Source organism: Vicugna pacos, chromosome 6, assembly GCF_048564905.1.
Source record: "Vicugna pacos chromosome 6, VicPac4, whole genome shotgun sequence".
Classification (NCBI taxonomy): Eukaryota; Metazoa; Chordata; class Mammalia; order Artiodactyla; family Camelidae; genus Vicugna; species Vicugna pacos.
In genome coordinates this window covers 46,814,252-46,841,957 of record NC_132992.1, presented here as the reverse complement: position 1 = coordinate 46,841,957, position 27,706 = coordinate 46,814,252, and the positions used below count along the sequence as shown (strand labels likewise).

Sequence of the window (27,706 nt, the reverse complement as noted above, 5' to 3'; positions counted from 1 at the left end):
AAACACCAGAAAACAAGAAACACGAGGGAACGTCCTCAACAGCATAAAGGACAGTTTAAAAAAATCCAGTCTACATCATACTCCTCTTGAAAGATTGAGAGCTTTCCTCTAAGATCAAAAATAATATAAAAATGCCATTTTAACCATTGTCATTTCAATGTTTTACAGGAATTTCTAGCCAGAGCAATTAGACAAGAAAAGGAACTTAAAAGTATTCTAATAGGAAAAGAAAAAAAAAACAAAACACATTGCATCTTGGTTATCCTCAGGGCATTTGGTCCAGAACTCTCTGTGGATACCAAACTCCAAGAATGCCAAAGTCTCTTGTATAAAATGGTGTAGTATTTGCATACAACCTAAGCACATTCTCTCATATGTTTTAAATCGTCTCTGTATCACTTATAATACAATATAAATGCTACGTAAATACTTGTAAATATAATGTAACTGCTATGTAAATAGGTGCCAGCAAATAACAAATTTTAAGTTCTGCTTTTTGGAATTTTCTAGAATTTTATTTTACTTAAAAATATTTTTGATTTATGGTTGGTTGAATCCATGGATGCAGAAACTGTGGCTATGAAGGCCAACTCTTTTCACATGTGACATGATTCTACACATAGAAATTCCACAGAATTCACAAGAAAACTACCATAGCTAATAAACTAATTCCATCTAGTTGCAAGATACAAGACTAACACTCAGAGATCAGCTGTTTTTTTGAATACCAGCAATGAAGTATCCATAAAGAAAATTAAGAAAGCAATTCCATTTATAAGAGCATCTAAAATAATTAAACACCCAGAAATGAATTTATCCAAGGAGACAAAAAACTCGTACAGTGAAAACTACAAAACATTGTTGAAAGAAATTAAAGACAGCCCTTGTCCATGAATTGAAAGACTTAATATTGTTACAATGTCAAAACTCCCCAATGTGCTCTACTGGTTCAATACAATCTCTAACAAAATTCCAACTGTCTTTTGGGGGAGATGGAAAAGCCAGTCCTCAAATTCATTTGCAAGGAGCCCACAATAGCCAAACCATCTTGAAAAATTAGAACAAAGCTAGAGGACCCACACTTTTGGTTTCAAAAGTTAAAAAGCTATAGTAATCAAAATGTTGTGGTACTGGCATAAAGACAGACACACAGACCAATGGAATAGCATATAGAGTCTAGAAATAGATGCATACAGCTATAATCAGTTGATTTTTGACAAGCCTACCAAGTCCATTCAGCGAGAAAAGAATAGTTTTTCAACAGGTGGTGCTAGGACAGACGGATTTTACATTTAAATTTGGAGCTATCCCTCAAATTATAGACAAAAATTTTACTAAAAATGGATCAATCACCTATATATAAGAGCTAAAATCATAAACCGGTTAGAGAAATACATAGGGGTAAATCATGGTGACCACTGATTTGGTCATGAATTCTTAAATATAATACCAAAAACACAAATACAAAAGAAAAAGTATATACACCGACTTCATAAAATTAAACATTTTTGTTCATCAAATGATAATATAAAGAAAGTGAAAAGACAGCCTACAGAATGGGAGAAAATACTTACAAATAATATACCTGAGAAGGGTTTAATATTCAGAATATATAAAGAATGCCTTCAACTCAATAACAAAAGATTATCCAATTTTAAAATGGGTAAAGGACTTGAGTTGACATTGATCTCAAAAAAGATATGCCAGTGATCAATAAGCAAATGAAATGAAGCTCAATATCATTAGTGATTAGGGAAATGAAAATCAATACCATAATGAGATAGCTTACATCTATTAGGATGACTATTAAAAATTGAAAATTACAAATGTGGAGGAACTGGACCCCTTGCACACTTGCACACTACTGTAGTGAGTGTAAAATGGTGTGGCCACAGTGGAAAACAGTTTGGCAATTCCTCATAAAAACTCAACATAAAATTACTATAGACTCACTCTTTGGTATATAGCAAAAATAATTGAAAAACTCAAATATATACCTGCATACCAGTGTTCATTGTACTATTATGCACAGTGTCCAAAAGGTAAAAACAACACAGGTATCCATCAAAAGATGAATGGACAAACAAAATGTGTTATATAAATTGCATGGAATATTATTCAGCCATAAATAGAAATCAACTTCTGATACATACCTCAATATGGATGAACCTAAGAAACATGATAAACGGAATAAGCCAGACAGAAAGACAAACATTGTACAATCCCACTGATGTGTCGTATCTAGAGTAGGCAAATTCATAGGCAGAGAAAGTTGATTAGAGTCTAACGGGATTGGTGGGAGGGAGAATAAGTATTATTGATTAATAAGTGCAGATTTTTATATGGGGTGATAAAGATGTTTTTAAAATACTTTGTGGTGATGATTACATAACCTTGTGAAAGTAATTAATGCCATTGCATTGTACAATCTAAATGGCTAAAATATCAAATTTCATGTTATGTATATTTTCCACATAAAAAAATCCAGTGTAGGTAGCTCCTCTATATATTACATGTGTATATCAAATAAAACAATCACATGCTAGGGACTCATAATATATTCTCCCTCACTTGCATTTTAAATACTTACATATTCCTTGATACACATATACACAAACACAACCATTTGATAAGTAGACTTATGAGATGTCATATAAATATATTTTGGAAATGAAAAAGTAAATAAATAAAAATGGAGTAAGTTCTTAACACACAGAAAGCAGACTAGAAGAAAAAAATAATCTGAATATACTTTAGATAAAACAAACCAAGAATGTAACATAAAACATTCCATATGAAATAGGATATTATGTATCTTTAACAGACAAAAACTTGTACAAAGTAATCTGAGAGCTACTAAATTACAAGTAAAATAGAAATTAAAATTATTTGAGTTTTCTTCCCATGGGCAAGTTATTCCTCAACCAATAATATTTTATTTCTAATTTTCTATTCTACAGAATATGGATTTCAAACATTATTATAGATTTCAAAATTTTAATTATGGTTGTCAGTCTACTTTCATGCCTCCCAAACTGTGCTTAATATACACAAAATGTTATGATAAATCACAGAGAAAAAAATGTGACAATGAGTGTGTATATGTCCATGAATGACTGAAAAATTGTGCTGAACACTGGAATTTGACACAACATTGTAAAATGATTATAAATCAATAAAAAATGTTAAAAAAAAGAATAAACAAAATATAACTGATTCTGAAATATGTGAATTAAGATCTTTCATAGGGAACAGTATTTACTCTGTACCTTGATGGAATAAATACTGGAAAAAAATACAAAAAAAACAAAGCAAACAAAAAAAAAAAACACTTGATTTTCTTGTCTATATACTTGATATGCTTACATGATGTGTAAGATGTCACAAAATGAATTTTAAATATTCATACTAATTACAGTATACATTGTTAGCAGCAAAATTACTTCCAAAATTACTCAGGAATACAGAGTAATAAGAAAAAATGGGAGTGGTTTTCAATGCATGCCCAAGAACCCTACAGCGAGACATTTTATCATGCATTTGTTCACCTATTTCTAATATATTCAGCTAAACGAAATTGTTTCCACTTATTCTGAAAATGCTATTTTGTCACATTTTTGCAAAACTTTTATTCGTGAATGATCATTCACCCTATTTAATTGTGGGTATACAATTGTGTGCTCTTAACCTCATAGTATAAGGATCTGTCCATTACAGCAACTGATTATCACACACTTACGGGATCAGAGACTGCCTCAGGGTTCCTCAACAATATTTGAAGAAAAGAGAAAATATACACAGTATGACTGCTGTTTGAATGTAGGAATAAATGAAGTTTTAGATTTAGGTGTAGGGGTGAGGTGTGAGGACCTGAAGCAACGAAATGTAATGTTAATTCCAAATCACAAAAAAATCTTGTTCCTTAGAATACAATAGCCTGAATGTTCTAAAAAGATGAAGAGGTCGAGCTATGTTCTTACAATCATCAAGGAAAACAAGAATCAGGTCCAAGGGGCCGGAAATTGGGGTGGGTGAGATGTGAGGATAAACAGGAGAATGTCCTTGAAGAAAAGTTAGTAGGTTTTCCCAAGAGAGAACTTTAACAAGTTAAACTCTGCACTGAGATCCGGGAAAGCCAGTTGTGTTCCTGACACTTTACATTTGAGGAGAAAATATGTATACAACAGGAACAGATTCACAGAGGCAATGCTTACTGTCCACTTTGTCCACTCCTTTTTGTCACCATAAACATTGATCCATGCATATATCCACTTACGCATACAGAAGCAGGATTGCTCTGGGCATCTGAGTCGTCAAGAAACACAGAATGAAGTCCACTGCCCAACATCACACACTAACGACATTTCAACTCAAACCTATTACTTCTGTTTCAATTGAGCATTGTGTGTGTCTGGGAGTGAGTATGTGTGTGTGTGTGTGCGTGTGGTTGTGTGCATGCACACGTTTAAACTGTTGCCTAGTGTAGTTAGGCTCCTGAGCACAGATTCCAAGTGCCATCTAACAGGTGACATTCTGTAACCTCTCTTTGGATGGCTGGATATTTACAACAGTCAAAGAGATGTGGAATGCTTAACAGATTAACCTACATTTCTCAAAGACAGTTTTCTGGCTTTTTTTTTTTAAGTTTTACCTAAATTTTTAACAATTGAAACTACAATTGCTTTTAATGATTGGCAACTACCAGAATTGTCAAGGAACAGAACTAAAAATCTCTAAAGTTTTAAACTCTGAATTCAACTGATAATAGCAATGCTATTCATATTATAAATTAAACTTACTGCTTACACCAAGTTCAGTGATACATTTACATGTATTTTCGTTCACTATTTCTCCTGTGAGAGTATGGAAGAGGAGAGTGGGTAACTGGCTACAATCACTTTGCTGTAGAGTTTGAACTCAGGCTTGCTGGGTTTGAATCCTGCTGAAAGAGGACTGTATTGAGTTATTAACCATCAAAGACTTCTTACTCCTATTCATGCTGGTGCTAAGTTAGATATATGTCCTTCTTTATTTACCCTGGAAATGTATTTTATTACCTCCAATTGCAAAATTGGAGAAATCGGCACTTACAAAATGGAAACATAAGGCCTAGAATTATTAAAAACCTCTTTGCCTCTGCTTTCCAGAAAGGCAATGAATCAATTTGGATTAGTTACAGTATGCCTACCTTGATGCTTTCTGAAGTCCCATTAGGAGATGAGATCCCTCATCACTTTCTGTCTTACACTGAAGCAGAAAATTGCTGTAAAGCTGTTTAAAGACTGAACTGCTCTCCCACAGAAGTGGGTGCACTTCAGTCATGGAGTAAATAGTTCCAGTATTATAAAGCAATTTGTGATCCCTTAAGGTTTTTGGACTTCATAGATGTAAAAAAGTACTATACGTCTTACAATCATCATTTCACCATTCATACTGGAAGCAACTGAGGTTTCCACAAATCAGGCACTGTGCAAATTCTGTCATAGTAAAACATTTATTTGTTAAAGTGATATAGATTCAAGATTCTACAGTCTTAAATCATGGATGGCAATGTAACATGGATTGATACAGAACTCGATGCCAATGTAGGCTTTTTTCTTTCTTTCTTTAAAAAAAATACTTGTAGGCCAGAAGAAAAAAAAATTTGGTTTTAAAAGGGGATGAACCATGGTCTGATAGAGCCAGTTCCACCTGCATCAGAGACTTCTGCTTCGGCTCCTGTGGACAATTTCTTCTCGGACACCAGCTCAACAATTAACCTTTGTGAATCGAAACATTTTTAAATTTTATCCAGTAAAAATATCAGTGGCAATTTTTTTCAGGAGAGAGAGAAGTGGTGCTCTTCAGATTAACTCCGGCCTCTGAAATGAAAGAAAAAGAAGAAGAAAAAAAAAAAAAAGAAAGAAAGAAAGAAAAAGAAAACATATGGCTAATAAGATCATTGTGCTAGCAATTCAGAAGTCACTGAGCTGTATGCACCCAGGCAGGAGCTGATTGCTATAAATACCAGACACACCCCAGAACACTACCATGTGCACATCAGTTCTTAAAATGTTGCTTGGTAATTTTTAACTGTGGAATATATTTTAAAAATCTCATTTTAGAAGGAAATCTAAATGTATTGACTAAATAGTTATGCAAATCAGAGACAAATTGTGGAATGGCATTTTTCCTTGCTTCGGTTTTCACATTTATATTCTTAAGAGAAAAAAATGATTCTATTCATTAAAGCATGCCATTCAGGTTTTAACAAGTATTCATACTGGTTTTTAAAATATGAACATATTAGATCAAATTTGTTCACCACATCTTAGAGCTAAGTGAGCTCTACATTCTTACATATTCTGTTGGAAGTTTGCATCATATTAAAGTTTTATGAAATTTAATTATACATTTAATGATGGTGAAGACTATTAATTCACCTTTATTAATTCATTCTTCACCCACAGAACAAATAAAATAAATCTAAAAACTGACAATAACTCACAAGCAAAGGCATTTCATAGTTAACATGAATTTGAAAGAAAATCATATAAAAACATTTAAAATATTTAAATAACAAATTACAAAAATACTTTTTCTCTAATATGGGGTTTCAGTACTCATGGCTTTCAAATATGTCTATAAATTCTATACTTGATGAAGATGGAAAATAACTGAGAAACATACAATTTCATACATACGAAACAGAAGTATTTTTTCTCCTTTCCATTTAAGAACAACTACATGTTTACAAGATGAGGGTTATAAAATGCATGGAACAAGTGAATGATGAAATATAGATTCTTCATTAACTTCAAATATTCTACTTCAAAATGCTGATGTAGGGTATATTTGGATAACTGTGATGAAGGTAGGCAAAATACTATAGAGATATTTTACTTAAGAAAGTATTTCAAAATACTTGATCTGAATAAGTAAAGTTATTTTTGGCACAAACAATAATTTTAAAAATTATTGAATAAGAATTTACTTGATGTTCAAAGACTGTTAATCGTTAATAGATATGTATCCTATTGTTAAAAAATAATTATCTTGGAAAATACTGAAATATAGGTATCGCTATACACTTTACCTGGAATATTCATTCTAAGGAAAACATTACAAAATCACTTTAAATTAGAATGGCAAGTATCTAGATTTCTTTCCATTGGGTTCATAGCATAGTTTATTTTGGTGAAATTAATTATCAATAAGCGCTTTTTTTTTTGTATTTCCTATAATATGTTCCTTTGATTAAAAAGTCAAAAGTTTGCATTACACCAAATTTCAAGTTTCAGGAAGTAGTAATATAGAAAAGCCTAGAAGAAAAATACAGTGGACAGTATAACTAGTTTGACTTTGGAAATAATAATTCCTTCCAGAATAACAAACTTTCTTTTAATATCAAGTTAATGATTCTACAAGCTGACACAGCTTAAAGAGTTTTTGGCTCAATTTCACATTACATGTTTTGGGAACAATGGTGTGAATCTGTCTGCCCTGAATCTACCACTATTGAAACGATGACATAATATGACTTTGAATAAAAATTTTGCACGTAGGATATTCAAAATAACACTTTTCAACTTTACTTATCAATAAACAAACTCATACAGTGATTCCATAAAGATTTAAATATGGAACACAAAATTATAAGAGCATCATAAAGAAAAAACAAAACAGACTATAATTAGGCTAAAATGTTATAAGAACTAAAAATAATCAACTTGGGGTACGTTCCTGATGTTTTGTCAAAGATGCTCACTTACCAGTGAAAGAGCAGCATGCAAAACACTGCACAGTCTTAACAATACCACAAAGGAAAGAGGAAATTAAAGCTACCTTGACATTAAGAGAAGGAAAATTATCCTGACATTGCATGGATTTTGGAAACTGTTATTGCTCTTACTCTGAGTGTAATTAAGAACTGTGAAAGAGTTTTTATTTTGTATAGTTAGGATATCAAAAGAAGAAGGAATTGATTTCTAAATGTCACTGCTGACACTAGGGTTCTATTTTTTTTTTCTAATTTTCTGTAATGTTCAAATAAGTACGTCAAAAAGTATGCTTTAATCATTATCAAAATAGTTAAATGTTTTCTACCTATGTGCCTTTTCTATTACTCTTATTTCTCTCTTATTTTTTAAATTCACTTGAAGGGAGTATCATGGGGAAAAACCCCCTACAGAACCAAATATTTTATATTAGTTATTCTTGCTTGAAAAAAAAATTGGAAAGATATTTGGATTATATATACACATTTGTTTTGCTGCTTAACTCTTAGTTCATATATTTTCCAAACCCTGTGTTTTCCCATAGTTGTTTTAATATTGCTCTTTATCTCTAAGCAAAATAACTTTTTACTTGTTTATATATTAACAGTTTCTCTAAAAGAACTAGGTTATTGTATCTGTAGCAGAGATTTTTTGATAGTCAAAATTATTTAAATACCTTGATTGATATTAAACATAGAGTTGATACTGAACATCATAAGTCAAATCTATTAAAACCAGAAAGCAATCATCTTGAAGACTGGTATAAGCAATCACAGTGTAAGTGGTATTTCTTGTGCATACTTACACACACACACAATGTACACATATTTTGTTGGTCCGAATACAACAAATACTTAAAAAAAAAACTTTTACTTAAGGCATTTTCAGTATAAATGCAAATTAGTCAACGGTTCTTATTTTAACTACCAAATATGGCAGATCAATTGTTTTACCTAGTTCACTTTAAACATAAAAACATAAGGTTTTTCAAACATATGGTTAATTTATAATGTAAGTATCTATTACTTAAAGAGTAATTATCAATGATTTCAGCAACAATTCCTCTCACCTTTCCTCTCAATTCATCTTAGTGTGATTGGACTCTCATGACTATTACAGAAGGATTGTACGTGTTACATTAAGTATGTTAAGCTCACTCTGTTTCTGTATATATATATAGGAAGGGTCTTAAGGAAAACGGGCATAGAGCATATTCTGGCTAATGGAAACGGAGTAAATTTAACTCATTCTTCTCAGTAAAAAAATCATCTTAGCAGATACCTCAGTATGAAGATCACCTAAACTACTGACTAGATGAAACCTTTCTGCCCTCTCTGCTCCTTTCTATTAGAACTTGACGTTATATTAGGGACTGTGATATCATTGATTTAATACTGTCACCTTGGAAAAATATTTTATATATTAAAAATGTGTTTCTTGCTTATATTGTCATCTATATACATAAGGAACATTTTAATTTAAATTTAATGCAATGGGCAGTGTCCACATTTTTGGAAAATATATACTTGCCTCTGGGTAGAAAAAGATATGTCTGTTACCATCCTGTGGGAAATAGAAACTGAAAATAAAATTTTGTAATCTTCACCACTCCATCCAACCCCTCAAAAAATTAGGAAGCTGTGAGCCCATGAATCTCTGCCAGCCCTGTACCTCACTTCATTCACAAGGTAAAAGTACTGCTGACAGCGTGAAGGGTCGTGAGAAGACAAAGAACACACGGGTCACAGTCTCTTCAAAGGGGCATTACTGTCCGGTTGTGCTGACAGCTGTAGCAATGACAGGCCTGCTATCACAGACATCATTTACTGGGTAAGAATAGTTATGCTGAGGTCATGTGGTGACTTAAATCTGACAACAGAAATGTAGCAAGGAGTTGGCTAATGAGTAAATGATGTATTGTCACTAAATTCTGCTCAAATTTTTCTTTGCCTGTGGATTTTTCTTGCTAATGCTTATAGAAAGAAAAGAAAATTAGACAAAGCATGGAAGGAAAGTGAATATGACATTATGACATAGTCATTTGTTTCAAAAAAGGAACTAAAGAAAGACTCAGCATAACATTTTAAAAATAGATGCCATATTCCCATATACACACATTCACTATGTAAATCTAATACAAGCACACATATATACACACAAATTTACTACACAGAGAAATGACAAGTCACTGCAAGATCCTGGACCAGATTATTAGTATTTGTGTGTGGGTGGTGGGTTATGACAGGTTTACATTTATTTTTCTATTTTAAACTGTATTTTCCAAAGTTCTCTAATTAATGCTCATAACTTTAGGACAAAGAAAATCATTATTAGAAATTTTACATACTTATCACGTTGGCAAACCTTTTGCCACCTCAAGTAGTACACAGACTCCCAAGGAGATTACTTTTCTCTAAATTTGACTTCTAACACGGTGGTAACATAAAGACATAAACACAATAATATGTAACATGCCCCATGAAATGGGAATATTCGGGAATTGCTTTAATGGGTAATTGAAAAATGACCAAATGGACTCTCCTGCTTCTAAATCCTGATGTAGTATTTCGCACCATTCTGGACGGTGATTCTGATAGATGAACCTCAACCTCCTAATCTCTTTCTAAGGCGAGCCAGTTTTGGAACAGTGAGATAGCCAAAGTTACATGAGAAATGAACTCTTTAAAATCAAAGACAGAGAAGAGATAGAGGGAAGAAAGGAAGAGGAAAGGGAGGGAGAGAGAGGAAGAGAGAGAAGGTGGTGGTGAACCAAGGTGTCTTCATGCAGGTCAGTTCAGTTCTATTAACACCAAGCATGGGCCAGACTCTGTGCTATGGATGGTTTGCAGTGAGCCATCTGTTCGTTTTTTGCAGCATAGGAACGAGATCCTAAATTCAGTACGGAAATGATGCTTGAAAAACATTGTGTCTGATGTGGGAATGGAATTCTTTAGGGGAAACCATAAATGATGCTCCAAGTTATTGTTATCTTTTAAACCAGAAATGGTAAAAATCGAGACCCTTATTTTTACTACCAACAAATAAACCAATGGCTTTTTTTTTTTAGAACTTTTAAAAGCAGAACATTTTTTTTTCTGTGCCAAATCTTAAGCAAACGGCTGATGCATCCAGCTGTTTGAACAGATTGCTAAAGTGCCATTCTGCTCTAGAAACACACTCTCTGATCCAATTAAAATGCAGGAATCAAATACTCATTTGAAACTTCAAAAAAAAAAAAAAAGAAAAAGAAAAAGAAAGAAGGAAACAAAGAAAGAAAAGCAAACCAAGAAGAGTAAATGGTTGCTGACAAAAGGAATACCATGAATATTTCATGTGTAGTCTTTTGCTCCATTTTACAGCGGCTTCATTCATTTTGGGTAACAGTGAAACACTTCTGTTCATCCACTTCAGTGAGGCGTAATGTAGCATCTTCGCTTCAGTTAGGATGTGGAGGCCAAGGACAGGAATGAATATACTCTATGAAGTTACTGTCTTCACATGGGGAAATGTTTGTAAAAATAAACAATACATCACATGTGACTATAAGAGCGGCTCCCAAGTCACACTAGTACTCTCTTTATTCATACAGTATGAATCAGAAATGTTCAGGTAACCAGAAATATGTCTGAACTGAGGAACTGAAAATTCACCTAACCAAACTGAACTTCAATTTTGACCATGGAGCATCGAGTCAGTTTTAATGGAAAATTTCAACATGTTGCATGAGCCAGCAAAACACAAATGGAAAATTCAGTTATAAAAGAATATACCCACTTAAGTGCTGAAATATGTGACAGGTAACAGGAATCTCACCTGTGCTTCCTGGACAATCTGGTCAACATTAGTCGGCAAAGCATCTGGGAATAAAATTTTCAGCGTCATGAACAATTCATTTTTTTAAAAAATGAAACAGACCTTAAAATACTTCTCACTGAAATCTTGGTAAGATCCTTCTTAAAAAAGTTTTATCTAGACTTCTTTTCCCCCAAACTTACCAGTCATTGGGTTAACTGCAATTGACTTTGATAATACTCTCTGTGGCTACTTCTTGACACATAACGCTCGAAACATAGAATTTTTTAAAAATACTTTTCTAGTTATGAAAATGACTAACTATCAATGTAGGATGCACTTTCCCTGCAAGAGTTCAGTAAGAGAATCAGGCTTCTATTCACTTTCCTTAGGCAAAGTTAATATGTCAACTACAGAGCTGCACATGATAAATATGGAAAGATACATCAAGAAAAAAAAATCCAAAGCAGGAAATGTAGTTTCACCATATTCACCACGCAGAGTATAAAATAATCATTTATAATATAAACCATTATTTAGTAACCCCCCAAGATAATAGCATGTTTTGCCAAGTACTCATTTATCCTTATATAAAATAGTAATGTTCTAAATGCAAACATTCTGTCTTTCAGTGTCCATATTCCAATTGGCTATAAATTTAATATCATTTAGTATCATTAAATAGCCCTGTGTAGTATACATTCTGCTTCCTTCCCAAATGTCCTAGTTTTAAGCAAATACTCCTGGTCACTAGAAGTAACACAATTATGAGAAAAAAATTAAGTGTCTCAGGAAAATGTCGCTCTAAGGGTTCACAGGTGAGGATGATGAAAACAGTACAAAATACTTTTTTTGATAAACCTCCAGCACAGATACTCATACAAATTTACAATGACCTCTGGAGATTAGGTTTTACATGAAAGCAACAGTACGACATGTTTGCATTATACAGGAAAAAATAATTAGGAAATCACATAATGGTAGAGCCCATATAGTATGTTTCATAAGTCCCTAAAAGTAGTAGAATAATTATTTATTGGAAATATTTTGGAGCAAAGTCACACTTAGTGTCTAGCTCATGTCTCAGGCAAGATTAAATACACATCCACTTCTGAACATAAAATGAAATGAACTTCATGGCTTTCCCCTGAATGTATTCAAAAATAATTTTTCTGCTGTTTTTAAAATTCATGAACATACATTCACCTATTTGAAAAGAATAAATTAAATTAGACAAGTTGTGGAGATGGTTATCATGAGGAAGTTTGGAAAAATAAATCTGTACTAGAGTTTACATTCCATTGTAATCTGATAATAAGCACAGTTTGTGCAGCTGTTCTGGGAGCAGTCCTCTAACAGGCAGCCCACTGAAACCTAGTTTTATTACATTACTTCCAGCCCACGTTGCAGGCCTCCAAATTGTGATTTGCAATGATTAATTTATAAGTATACATGTTAATATAGCCACATATTACATATACAGATATAAAAGTATATGTTATATAGTGTATGTATTTTATTCGATGGTCACTTTAGATCCTAAATTTTGACTTTGAAATAGCTGACCAAATCAGAAGACAATGGCACACTGATTATTTTATTATAATGAGTATTTGTACTATTTGATGAAATTGCAAATGCTTTAGCATTACCTTCAAGAGGTAATCTCATACTTCAGTATACCCCCAGTCACAAACTGTTAATTTCTATGTCTCACTTTAGATAAATGCTGCATATTTGGCAGGACTCAATCCAGGTAATATGTTTACCATTCTTCCCATATTAAGTGATCTTGCCGCTGTAAGATTGTTTGTTACCAAAAACCCACCCCAAAAACACAAAAAAACCAGACAAATACCCTGAAATCTGACAAAACTAGCTGCATTTGTAATCCCAGCATGCATTTTTCTGGCACAGGAAGGAAAAGGACTGAGTAGTCTGAGACACAGAGCTCTGAAACTGATAGCAAAGCCCAGTCATTAATTTTGGTTATTTTCTCTCTTCTCTATGAAATTTTAACAGTGATTTACTTTTTACCCACAAACTTAACTCAACTAACATGTAACTCACAAACATTATAAGGTAAATTATCATTATTTTATTATTATTATTATTATTATTATTATTATTATTATTATTATTATTATTAGTGTTTTATTACCAACTGAGGAGGTTAAGAAAAAAATTTCTTTTCCATCCAATCTATCTTTGTGCTGAAGTCCTTTCTCCAAAACTCTCTCACACACAAACTCACACATAGACACTGCTGAAGCAGAAAGACTGGACTCTACCTGAGACTCAAGGGAAGGCTGAGCAAAGGGAAAAAGAGTACACAGTCTTCACTCTCTCTAGTATAAATGACCATTGTGTGCTGAGAATTATAAAATGGAACTGGACTTCTGCCACACTGAAAAGAGAATGGGCTCGTATCTCAATTTTCTTTGAACAGATGTCCCATTGACCATCACGACTCAATGTACAAAAAGATGCTTTTTGTTTTTGGAATTCTTTAAACTCTTGGCATTTTAATGATTGTTTTTAAGTTTATTACTGTGAATAAACAGAGTGGATAATATTAAAACTTAGGAATCAAAAGGCTACTGATGTGAATTTTGTGATAAATGCTTCAGTAACTTTTTTTTGTTTTATAAATTAAATATTTAGTTTCCTTTTAGTAATACAAGCAAATAAAACAGTTAAAATTTAGTTTGGATGTAAGTACTTTTTTCAGTGCTTTAAAGTGAAGGAAGAAATACTTAACAAAAAAAGATGAAAAGAGATTCCTATAGACAAATGGAAGACATTTAATTTTTAAGCATTTCTTAGATTCTCGTAGAGAAAGTATGTAACATTCAGATAGTAAACTTGTTATGTCTAAAGATGGCTTGCAATAGCTCAAAAACTTACATTCTAAAAGTTTTTAGTGAATTATATCTGCAAAGCAGCAAAAAGCAACTGTCTAAAAGCATTAAACAGCTTACTGTGAACTCAACTTAACTACTACATTTAATGGTTGTAAAAAATATAGAAAATATGTTGTCTTCAGTGAAGGTGTTACTGTATCTAATTTAAACTACTGCATTTAATGTACTTTTTGCTAATCTACTTGTAGACTAAAATGAATAATATTCATCAAATCAAACTGTTAGGATTTTTGAGGCTGCTTTAGATGCTTCATTATCCCTTCATGGGACTCATATATTACACATTTTTTAAAGACTTACTTTAATAGTAGTTTGACATGTTCAAATTGGGGGACAATTATCCAAAAGAAATGAAAAAAAAAAAACTAACACAGGAACACATATAATTTTAAAAATGCTTGGAGTAAAAATCTGTACATACATTATTCGTTAGTTTTCATACTGAACAAGCTGACACCATGGTGTAAAATGGCTAAAAATTAAAGAAAAATAATTAAGAACAGGGAAGCCAAAACAACATCTACAACCTATACACTGTCAGCAGCAACAAACAGCAAAACCATATGCTTTGGACCACACGTATGTAGCTGGTTAAATAAGGAATGTAAGAAACGGCAGAAAGAAAAGCAAAAGGAGGGACAGAATTCCTTGCTTATAGTAATATAATACTTGGATCACAAATCTCTATTGTCTTAATTAATCAAAATTCTTATTATTGCACCTTCTTCCCTTGCTCCATTCAAGGAGTTAGTCATCTATTCACTTGCACATTCATTCATCTGAGTAACTACCGCGTTTTGGGTATTACACCAAGTGCCTTTAATCAGCCCCAACCTTCCCATAGACTTATCTTTCAGTCACTTCACACTCAAACTGCCCTGAGAAAAACATAGTTCATATACTTATAAACAAAACCAAATAACATTTGACACTCTTGATAGGCCAATCTTTTGTTCAAATCTTTTGTTCAAACATAAACTTCTTGCAAGATAGGAACACAGGCCTTCATATCACTTCCAGAACAAGAGTTCAAGCATTTGATTAATTCACCCTAAAAATAATCTTGTAAATGTAATAACAATCGTTTAAACGGTTTCAATGGCTTTAGCTAAACAGAATAAATTTCAGAAGATTAGGTATTACAGAGTTCTAAATGTTTATGAGAAATAAAAGATATTTAGCTGAACTTTCATTAGAAACACAAGCAGGAAATTGACCTTAAAAAATATAGGCAATTGGAAAACAGAAAATAAGTTAATCAGTAGCTTGGAGGTGACACACCAAGCTGCTGCCTGTTCTGTGTGATTCTGGGGCCCCCCTGACCACAGCCTTCATAATGCCAGAGACTCTTTGTTTGGGGAGTCATGTCTTTAATTCTTGAAAACTTTTATGTATTCAGGATTGTTCAATGCTATGCAGGTAAAAACCTAAGAAGGGGACAAGTAATATGCTTTTGTCAATCAGCACTTGATGAAGAATTAATTAATTAGTGTTAATTAAAAATATTTAGTTGGGGGTTAGACCATTATTACAGAATGAGTGTTGAGAATACACTTCACTTTGAGTAATGTTTTGGTTTTACAAAATACCACTACACACGTGACCTCATTTATTCTTCACAAGAACTATATACCTGACCCACAAAGGCTGATTAGATTTTAGAGACGTGAAAGGCAAACTTCAGGAAGAGAAGCGGGGCAGAGAAGGCATGTAGGAAACACCCAAGGTGTTGAAAGCCCATTAGACAGGTTTTTTCAAGACTGGCTCAGAAAGTAATCTCTAACTGGGCTTTAATCTAAGCTACTTTTGAGTGTCTAATCACAATACATCATGCATAAGATGTGCCTCTGTTGAGTTAAAATTGACTGAAAATGTTACAAATGCATCCAGCAAGAGGAAATTAAACTAATGACTGACACTCCTCACCTGTATTTTAAATGGTATCTCAAGTAATCTGAAAGAGTTAATGAACTTTTACTGTGGGTTTAACTTACTCCCAGGGAGTACTTTACACAAAGTACACATCTTACTATATTATGGCTAATATTTTTTGTGCAAGGTTCCCACATGAGCCCTACTCTCGAAAAAAAAAATACCCAAACCCCCATTTACTGATCTTTAATAAAACACCATCAATTTAGCATATAATATTTTAAAAATTTCAAGGAGTAGAGAGAACATTTGTCTACAGATCTTGATTTCAGTGACTGTCCAAGAATGCCATACTATCAGGGAGAAATATTATTGTCAGATTAAATTAAAAATCCTTTTTAAAATGATGTATTCCCACTAAGTTGTATAATTTCTAATTAAATTTCATCACAAGATTTGGTTCAAATAATAAATATATTTACTCTAAGAGAGAAGCATTCAGATTCAGAATTACAGCACAGGAGGGAAAAACGAAACTATCTGGTTAATGAGCAATGACTTTATATTGCTTATAAATGTAATAAGAATGCCATTAGAAGATTTTTATTTTACTTGGTGATAAAAATAAATACCCCTTTGATAAAGGCAGTTTTGTATTTTTGTCTCTCTATTTAACTTGCATTAAGAAAAATATAAAGCTCATTCATTCAGCAAACATGTGTTGAATGAATGAAAACATCTTCATATGCCCAGGCAGACACATGTGACTTAAAACTGGCCTGTGACTTAAAGCTGAATTGGCTTTTCTTGATAAATAAAAAATCAATTGCATTTTCTTCTGCTTCCCACTGACAAATCTGTGCCATGGATGAGAAACATCATAGAACCATAAGGCACCTGAACCAAGACTGTTGTTTAGAAGGGGGCATATTTTAACCCTGCCTAGGTAGACGTATTTGAATATTTAATTTTAAATAACATAATGACACAGAGCTATTCTCTAAAATATCTGCCTAAAAACAAATGCCGCTGATATTGAAAGAAAATATACAATCTATTCATTGAAAAATACCAATCATCCATAGGTGGTATTTTGAAAGACTGGAGGAGATATCATTATTTATGCAAGCCTTTTTTTTTTTTTTTCATGATAACTTTCACTTTGTGATCTGCTACTGCAGAACCTGGAAGCCGGTCTCAGAATAAGGGAAGGCACTGCTGTCATGCTTTTTTCCCTAAACCATTTGATATATACATACATAGGTATATCACCTTCATATATGCATGTACATATATGAAGTAACTGTACCCTAGAGGTTTTATACACCGTGGCTCTAGAGCCATACATCAGAGAGACAAGACTGGGATTTCAAATTCCAATTTCCTATGTGAGTTCTCAAAATAATTTTTTCATTAAAAAGTAATCATAGGTTACACAGTGCTTTCCAACATCCACTCGGAATTTGAAAGAGTTGCTTTTCCACTACACCCATCAGAACTGTGGGGCTGAATTAACATCGCATTCATAGACATGCTCCTTTTAGAAAACAGTCCACATGTGTTCGGTGAGTTAATATAACAATAGTATTCCTTTAATTCTCCGTTCAGGGAGTACCTGTGCCTTGCTCGGGATCTCTCGGCAGGCAAAGTGAGAAACTTACTTGGCTTTGAATGTGCTCTTTTAGATGTGGGACCCTCTGTGCCAGAATCAGGAGGTCGACTAGCTAACTGCAAGGCAGTGGAGTTGTTCCTGTTAGTGTTTTGGGACTCAACATTTATGACACCTTCACTCTGTGGTTCGGTACTTGGCTTCATGCCAGTCTTTCTTTTCTGCTTCTGGGACACAGAAGTGCTTGAAGTCCAGGTAGGAGGCAAAGCGGAGGTAGTGGTAGAGGAGTCCTGACTTGGACAAGTTTCCGAAGATTGTATCACATTGTCTTGGGCAACTTTACAACACTGGGCATTCTCTTCGTGTCCCACGGCTTGTTTGGACATGGACTGGGGCAGCGCCACGCTGCAGCCTTGTATCTGAGCCCCGTTAGTTTGAGAGTAGACGTTGCTGACCTTGGTCACCTTGTGTTGCCCATTATTGTTACAAACCTTATACCGGATCATTAGAATGATGATGAAAACCAGTACAGATGCTACGATGATTCCACCAATAATAATAATCATGGTGCCTCCCAAAAACTGGGACTGCATGAAATGGCATCGCACATAATCCTGCTCTGTAGTAAACTGGATGCAACCCACGACTCTTGTGGCAGTGAGGGAAGTAATGCCATCGTCATATATTGCCAGGACACACAAGTCATACGTAGTTCCAGCAGCCAGGTTATTGACAAGAAAAGTTTTGCTCGTAGGAGGTATCATTCTGAGGGACAATGGAATTCATGTTAATATTAAGAGCAAAACAAAACACACACACAGTCATCGTGACTTCAGTTCTGTTTCATTTCAGTACTCATTAAGATAAGCACATTTCTATCAGATATGAAATACGGGAAATGATCTAATCATATTTTTACCCAGTTAAAATGGCTAAACATCATTGTCGGATTCTGCATTATATTAATGGTGCCTACACCATGCCTTGACGAGCTTACTAATTATATTGCTTGGCAAAGCAGAACTCCTAATAAAAGCCACTGCTGAAAAATTATTTATGACAAATTGCTTTTGAAAGGTGTGACTATGACATTATCTGACTACTAAACAAATCCATTTAGCACTTACAACACCTCTGTGACTAAAAGCCAATCTGAGGGAAGGGAAAACACTGACAATCACATTAGAAACCAGAATGGAAATGCATTTTGGAGTATTTATTTTCCAAATCAGTTAGAAGCTGCTATGGGATGGTACCTGGTAAATCCATCTTTAATAACTAAGATAATTACAAAGACTAAAGGACTTTATTTACAGATCTCAGCCTCTCTTATGTCTTCAACACTTGGTTCCCAGTATTTTTTTTTATCTATAAATGAGGCTGATGAAATGTATGAGCAATATTATCCTAGAAACAGGAACTGGGCAAAGCTGTTGACCAGAGCATAAATCCCTTGTCCTCCCCACTGTGGGCTGATAAAATTACTTTCAGAACATAATTTTGTAAACTCTGAGAAGAATTTAAAGACATCTCTGAATCCATCACATCACAAAAGTCTTCTGTGGATACCTTTTCTCTAGTAACTTTTTTTTTTGTTCTAAGTAACAACCATACATCACCTAAATTAAGATTTAATTTAGGGAAAAAAAAAGGCTTGAAACTACACTTTATCTCTTGAGTTTTAGAAATCTCAAGACTTGGCAATGCTAATCTGTTATACAGCCTAAACAATGTGTTCTAAATGAACCAAGAAACTTTGAGGCCAGACTATGCATTTGTGGTTGAAGTCACTACCATTTAGCATGTGCAAGGAAAACGCCAGGAGTTTTTTTTTCCATTTTTACCAGGACTGCATGAGGTAGGCATCACCACTCTTTTACACATAAAAAACATTACGGTCACGGGCTCAAGGAATTTCCTCAGGGTAATAGAGAATGTATTTGTCGTGGTGGCATTAAAATCTTGGAATTTGGAAAATAGAAATGGACCTATTTCACAGAGCTAATGTTTAAAATACATGGAATGTCTAGTAGCTACAGGAAAATATGGGGTGGGGTGGATGCTAATCCTCGACAATGGGTTAAATTATCCACAACCTATGTGAAAAGCTGAGGATGACAAGAGCAACTGCTTGATGCTGATAGACATGCATCGTGTCTACAGCTTCATAACATTTAGTGATGAGAGGGATATTAGAAACCATTTACCCTAATCTCTCCCTTTTAAAGATGAGAAAATTAGAACCCTGCCCAGGACAGATCACACGTCTAGCTAGGTCAGTTTTGCTTTTATTTCCCTACCAGCACATGCTCAATTTAAAAAACTTTACTCTAATTCCTCATTTCCACACATGAGTGAAAACCAAATTATCTTCAAGAATTCATATATAAGAACAGATCTGATCTTCTTTCAGAAAAGCTCAAAGATGAATATATATATATTTATTTCAAAGCCATGATTTTGCATCATTTCCTAGGAGTAATAATAATCTATCATGAGTGAAATTACATGGAGAGGTAAAAATGTATATTTCTAACTGCAAATTGGACAAGATGTGACTATAAATCAATGAGGCTGAACTTCAGAAAAACATACCAGAAATTCTTTAGTCATATGCAAATTCTCCACCAATATCCTTACCCCGAGATTACATACTTCACACTCCAGTGATACTTTCACTGCTCAAAATACTTAAAAACTTTCTCTTTGGAACTGTCTTAAGAACCAGTGTATATGAGACAACACACATGCACACACATAACTCAACCACTCAAAAAAAAAAAAAAAACAGTCTCATTATTTTATAGTTACATTCCTATTTTTGACCAAAAATGGCAATACCCATCTTGATCACCCACCTTATTCACAAGACTTGGCTCCAAATGGCTTTTGCTTGTTTCCAAAATTCAAATTCACCCTCAAAAGACGAAGATTTGCCACCACTGAGGATATTCAAAATAGTATGACGAAGGTTCTAAAGATAATTCCAAAAGTGCTTTGAGCAATGGCAGCATCACTGGGATAATGGGATAGCCTCCCAACGTGACTTCCTTGAAGGAAAGAACACTCATGTGGATGTGTAAGTTCTGGTATGTTTTTGAATTTTTAAAGTTAATCAATCTTGTTCTTTGATAGTCACATCTCTTAGATGAGGGGGGAAAAAAGTAAGTAAGCATAATATTAAATATAAATTTGAATGCTCTGAAAATAACACCATTCAAAATATTTCTCCACATGTATTCACCTTTCACAAGCCTTACATCAGATACTTTAAAAAATGGAATACTTTCATTACAACACAGAGGAGCACTGTCAGTTAAAAAAAAAAAATTGGCAGTACATTATCAAGCCCTACACTAAGATGCAGGGCAAGGCTAAAATGGGCTTCATTTTTCTTACCTGTAAACAAGGGTGTCATCATAAGTACCATTGTACTGGATCTGAAACATTCGTATTCCAGGGATGTTTCTTTGAAAATTAAATTTAAGTAGTGCTGTAGACGACGTTGCTTCTGTCACCACAATTTTATCTTGACTCATCTTAGTATCACCATTACTGCTGCTTGCATTAGAACCTGACTTCGTAGAAGTTGAGATATCTGAAGAACCAGGATCAGGCTCATGGATATGGTTCGTACTGTTTAGTAAGTGAGGGAGCTTAATTATATGCAGATCCACTGTTTGAGTTGCTTCCCCAGCAGGATTGGAAGCAATGCAGGTAAAAGCACCTGTATCCTTTACAGTTGTTATAAGAATGTCAAGTGTTCCATTATCATACACCAGAGATCTTGTTGCGTTTGAAATAAGCTTCCCTTCAGGAGAAATCCAGTGAATTGCAGGTTCAGGGTCTCCCCTGGCTTTGCACCTCAGGGTTGCCCTCTGACCCTCCAGGACTCTCATCTCATGTGTATGCCGAGTAATGAGAGGAGGCTCACACAAAAACTCTTCCTCAGGAATGGACCAGAAATAGCGGCCAGTTAAAAGTGCTGGAGAAGCACAGGTCTCCAGGTCATCCTCTCTGGACAGACGCCTCAACCACAACAATTCACAATTGCAATGCAAAGGGTTTCCACCAAAACTCAATGCAAAAGTTGATGGGCTTATGATTCCTGAGGTTGCGAGTACCTGAGCTCGCTGAAAGAGAGGGTCAGGTGGTAGTTTCTGCAATTTATTTGATGTTACATCTAGCCGAGTCATCTTGTGTAAGTGCGAGAAAGTCCCCTTAGGGATGTTATCAATCATATTGTGGTCCAAACTAAGGGTGTGCAAGCTAACCATCTTCTCAACAGCATCCCAAGGAATTGTTTCTAAATTATTATAGGACAGATCCAGCTCCTCAAGGGCAAAGACATCATCAAATGCTGTAGAAGAAATGAGAGTCAGCTGATTGTTGTTCAATATCAAATGATGGAGATTGGAAAGCCCGCTGAACATATCATTTGTAATTTTAGTCAATCTGTTGCTATTCAAATGCAATGCCCTCAAATTCCGTAAGTCAGCAAAAGCATGAGGTGTAATAAAACTTATTGTATTCCTGGATAGAGTCAGGTCCACCAGGCTGGTCATATTGGCAAAATCTTTCCTTTTAATGTTTGTAACAAAATTGTCTGCCAAACGCAGTTCCACAGTTCTTCTGTCAATGTTTGGTGGAACAAATAAAAGCCCTTTCTTGGCACAAAGGGTTGCAAGATTAGGAGACAGAATCTGACAGACACAACGCTTTGGACAGATCTGAGCTTTCACTGCTATGCCAATGAAAAACAGATAAAAAAGAAATTTTTCCATTGTAGATCAGATTTAAGAGCCTGTAAAAGACACAAAATAGAGTATTAGCATCCAATCATTTGAGTAATGTTCATATTCCTCCTAAAATAATCTTTTTATGCAAATTAGAATATGGAAATAATTGATTCATGTGTTTACTGAGCCAAGTATAAAACATCACCTTTGTATGGGCGGCTATAATGGATGCTAGGATAAAAAATATACCATTCACGACCTCATGGGATTTAAAATCCATAGGTGCAGGAAAAGGAGATATTCAGCCCAGATTGGAGGGTGGGAGTTCAGGAAAACTTCCCCTAAACTCCAAAAGACACCTTGTAAATTCAAAAGCTTTTATTTAAGGCTTTGCAGGTATGTCAATTTACTAGTCTGAGCAGAAACAATAAGTGACAATACTTGTTACTGTTAACCTTGTGGCAAGGATTTGAAAGTAATTTGTTGTTAATCAAATTTTATTCATCTTTACAAACTATCCTGAAAATAATACAACTTTCACATCTCAACTGCAAATATACAATCTTGTTCTCAAAAAAAAAAACCCTGAAAATTTTTCACAAATGCTCTGAGCTCTAAAATATTAGAATATTTTATTTGATATAATGTGGAGTTTTAAAGATAATTTGTGGAAAGCAGTAATCAAAATACTTGACAGTGAGTCCCAGAAGATGTCACATTCCACTTTCCTCTTCTTAAAATCTTAATGCACTTATATTTATCCAAATTTAATTTTTAAAAACTTGACAGTTTCATTTTCCATCTTGCTCTTAAGTATTTGCTCTTGAAACTAATCATCAAAAATAAAAATACTGATACAATATTGTAAACTGACTAGTCAATAAAAATACATATATACAAAAAATAAAAATAAAAAAAATGCTTAATGATTAAAATCCTCAATAATGACATGCAGTTTTAAACACAAAGAGGGAAAACAGCTGGAGAAAATCATTCAATTTTTAATTGATGAAAATATGAACTATGGAATTATTCTAGAAATGATGCACCTAGTGTTCTAAATAAAATCTATTCTTACAGTTTTGATTTATTTTATGCCTATTTTATGTCACATTAAATGTGGGTACAATGAATAAGAACTGTCATTCTCAACAAATAAAACAGTCTTATTCTTCTGTTCATGACAGAATAATACTAAATTAACCTTTCCACAATAAGCAAACAAAAACAAAAACAAAAAAACTGAACAAAAATATATAAAACTACAGTTTTCAGACATTGGAAAAGATGAAGTGGAGAACTGTGATCCTTGAGAAAAGTGAATTTTAAAAAAATGAACCCTATCATTGAACCCAGGAGACACTTCACAAACCTCAGCACAAGGAGGGAAAACATGGCAAAGCATGGACAGTTTTATTCAGTTGAAGAGGACGGAAACTGGCATGCCAGGATTCTCAGGTGGCTTGAATTTATGGAGCAAAGTACCAGGTAGGAAAGAGGTATCAGAAGGAATTCCAGGCATCCCTGTACACAGAGACAGGGCAATAGATAATAACCACACTGAAACACTGGTAAGAAAAGGATGGGGAGAAAAAGTGAGCAAAAACTCAGTGACTGTGGAAAAATATTCCAAAGTCAAACATACACATAATTGGCATGTCAGAGAAAGGCTGAAAGACAGGAATATATCTGAGGAAATAAAGGCAAATTTTTCAAATTGGTGATAGAAAAACAACAATCCGTAAATCCAAACTCAAAACAAGAAAAACCTACCAAGACACATCATAATCAAATTGCAGGTAACAAAGAAAAAGGAAAACATAATCTTAAGAGCAGTCACAGAAATTAGACACATTACAAGAAGATACAGTGAACAAAATAAAAACAAAAATAACATCTGACTCCTCTCTGGCTTATCTTGGAAATAAAGCAAAATGGAAGACAATTAAAAATATCTTTATAGTCCTGCAAGAAAGAGAAAAGCCTGCCAAAAGGGGTGGGGAATATTTATATATTCATAAAAGATGAAAGTAAAATAAAAACATTTTCAGAGAAACAAACTGAAAGTTTCATTACCAGAAGAACTGCACTATTATAAGGTATAAAGGATATTCTCTTCAGGTTGAAGGAAAATTATATCAGATGGAATCCTAAATCTGTTTAGGTGGATGAAAAGCAAGAGAAACTGTGTATCTGTGGGTAGGTATAAAATACTTCATTGCGTTTTCATGGGTTTATATATAATTATCTGGTGTGGATATAAAAAGTTACCAAAAAAATTCACACCCTTTTGCACAGCAAAGGAAACTATACGCAAAACAAAAACACAACCTATGGAATGGGAGAAAATATTTGCAAAAGATGAGACTGACAAGGGCTTGATTTCCAGAATATATAAACAGCTCATACAACTTAATAACAAAAAAACAAACAACCCAATCCAAAAATGGGCCAAAGATCTAAACAAGCAATTCCCAATGAAGACATACAAATGGCCAATAGACACATGAAAAAATGCTCAATATCGCTAATTATCAGAGAAATGCAAACAGAAACTACAATGAGGTTATCATCTCATACCAGTAAGAATGGCCATCGTTCAAAAGTCCACAAATGATAAATGCTGGAGAGGCTGTGGAGAAAAGGGAACTCTCCTAACACTGTTAGTGGGAATATAGTTTGGTGCAACCATTATGAAAACAGTATGGAGATTTATCAAAAGACTGAAAATAGACTTACCACATGATCCTGCAATCCCAATCCTGGACATCTATCCAGAGGGAACCTTAATTCAAAAAGATACATGCACCCCAATGTTCATAGTAACACCATTTACAATAGTCAAGACATGGAAAGAACCTAAATGTCCAATGACAGATGACTGGATAAAGAAGTTGTGGTATATTTATACAATGGAATTCTATTCATCCATAAAAAATAATAAAATAATGCCATTTACAGCAACATAGATGGACCTGGAGATTGTCATTCTAAGTGAAGTAAGTCAGAAAGAGAAAAAAAAATACAATATTATATCACTTATATGGAATCTTAAAAAAAAAAAAGACCAAGGAACTTATTTACAAAACAGAAACAGACTCACAGATATAGAATATAAACTTATGGTTACCAGAGGGGGAAGGGGTGAGAAGGGATAAATTGGGAGTTCGAGATTTGCAGATACTAACTAATATATATAAAACAGATAAACAACGAGTTTATACTGTAAAGCAGAGGGAACTATATTCAATATATTGTGGTAACTTATGGTGAAAATGAATATATGCATGTTCCTATATGACTGAAGTATTGTGCTGTACACCAGAAATTGACACAACATTGTAAACTTACTATACCTCAATAAAAATATATATTAAAAAAAGAAAAAAATTCACACTCTAACAATCAAATATGCTGGATAAGCTACAAATCATATATTTTTAAACATAACAACATCATGATGCTGAGGATACGAATACACTTAATGCAACTATATTGCAGATAGTGACAGTTCTTGGTGAAAGGAGAGGGATCCAGAGATGCCCACCTTCCTCTCTCACCAACACGAAAGTTAACAGGAGAACTATCTGGTATAAATTGGGGTGAAGGGAAATCGTCCTAACTTTTTAAAAACTCCTTTTTTAAACACTTAATTGTTTTAGAGCAGTATTAGGTTTACAACAAAATCGAGAGGAAGGTACAGAGATTTCCTGTATACTAACTGCTCCCACACATGCAGAGCCTCCTCTATTATCAACATCCATTACTGAAGTGGTACATTTGTTGCAACAGATGAATTGACTTTGACACATCATCACCACCTTAAGTTCACAGTTTCCATTAGGGTTCACTCTTGGCATTGTACATTCTATGGGTTTGGACAAATAAATGATGACATGTATCCACCATTATGGAATCATACCAAGTATTTTCATTGCCCTAAAAAACCTCTGTGCTCTGTCTATTCATTTCAGCTCATCCCTGGCCACCACTGATCTTTCTACTATCTCCATAGTTTTGCCTTTTCAAGAATGTCATAGAGCTGGAATCATACAGTATGTAGCTTTTTCAGATTGATTGCTTTCACTTAATATGTTTTTCAAGGTTACTCCATGTTTTTTAAGGCTTGATAGCTCATTTCTTTTTAGTGCAGAATAATATTCCACTGTCTGGATGTATCAGTTTATCCATTCATCTACTTAAGGATATCTTGATTGTTTCCAAGTTTTGGCAATTATGAACCCAGCGGCAATACACATCTGTGTACAGACTTTTGTATGGATATATATTTTTAATTCCCTTGGGTAAATACCAAGGAGTGCAACTGCTGGACCGTAAGAACATGCTTAGTATTGTTTAAAAAAAATCAAATATGCTGCATCATAATTTCCAGCAGCAATGTGTGAGAGTTCATTCCTGTTCCATCTCTTCTTCTTCAGAACTTGGTGTTGTCAGTGTCACAGATTCTGGTCCTTCTAATAGGTATGTAATGGAATCTCACTGTTTTAATTTGCATTTCCCTGGTGACATATGATGTGGGGTATCTTTTCACATTTTATTTGCCATCTGTGTATCTTCTTTGGTGAGGTGCCTGTTAAGACAGTCTTTGGCCCATTTTTAAATCATTTTTCATTATTGAGTTTTAAGAGTTCTCTGTGTTATTTTGGATCATTGTCCTTTAGCAGATTTGTCTTTTGCAAATATTTTCTTCCAGTTTCTGGCTTTTCTTCTTTCTCTTGACATTGTCCTCCACAGAGCAGAAGTTTTTAATGTTAATGAAGAACAGCTTATCAGTTATTTCTTTCACAGATCATGTCTTAGGTGTTGCATGTAAAAATGCATCACAATACCCAAGTCATCCAGATTTTCTCCTGTTATCTTCTGGGAGTTTTACAGTATTGCATTATATGCTCTGCAGTTAAGCTCAGTCTGTAATTTGTTACAGTATGTGACTCAGTTCACCACAGCTTCAAATGTTTTGAAAGCATGGTTGGGAATTTCCTATTCAGTAAA

The 27,706-nt window shown here is 34.0% G+C and overlaps 1 protein-coding gene across 5 annotated transcripts in view; it reads right to left on the bottom strand.

Moving 5' to 3' along the window:
- Nucleotides 1–5,478: 5,478 nt before the first annotated feature.
- The window catches only part of LRFN5 (leucine rich repeat and fibronectin type III domain containing 5), a 346,581-nt gene continuing 324,353 nt past the window's right edge, over nucleotides 5,479–27,706 (bottom strand). For 3 of the 5 annotated variants that reach the window (XM_072962968.1, XM_072962969.1, XM_072962970.1), the window contains 2 exons: nucleotides 21,354–22,758; nucleotides 17,767–18,719 (listed from right to left, as the gene is read on the bottom strand). In XM_072962968.1, the coding sequence (XP_072819069.1) occupies nucleotides 17,777–18,719; nucleotides 21,354–22,738 (2,328 nt within the window). In that variant the 5' untranslated portion in view covers nucleotides 22,739–22,758 and the 3' untranslated portion in view covers nucleotides 17,767–17,776. Of the gene's footprint in view, nucleotides 5,862–11,570; nucleotides 11,615–17,766; nucleotides 18,720–21,353; nucleotides 22,759–27,706 lie in introns of those variants that run through there. The other 2 variants (XM_072962971.1, XM_015235601.3) reach the window with 1 other exon arrangement.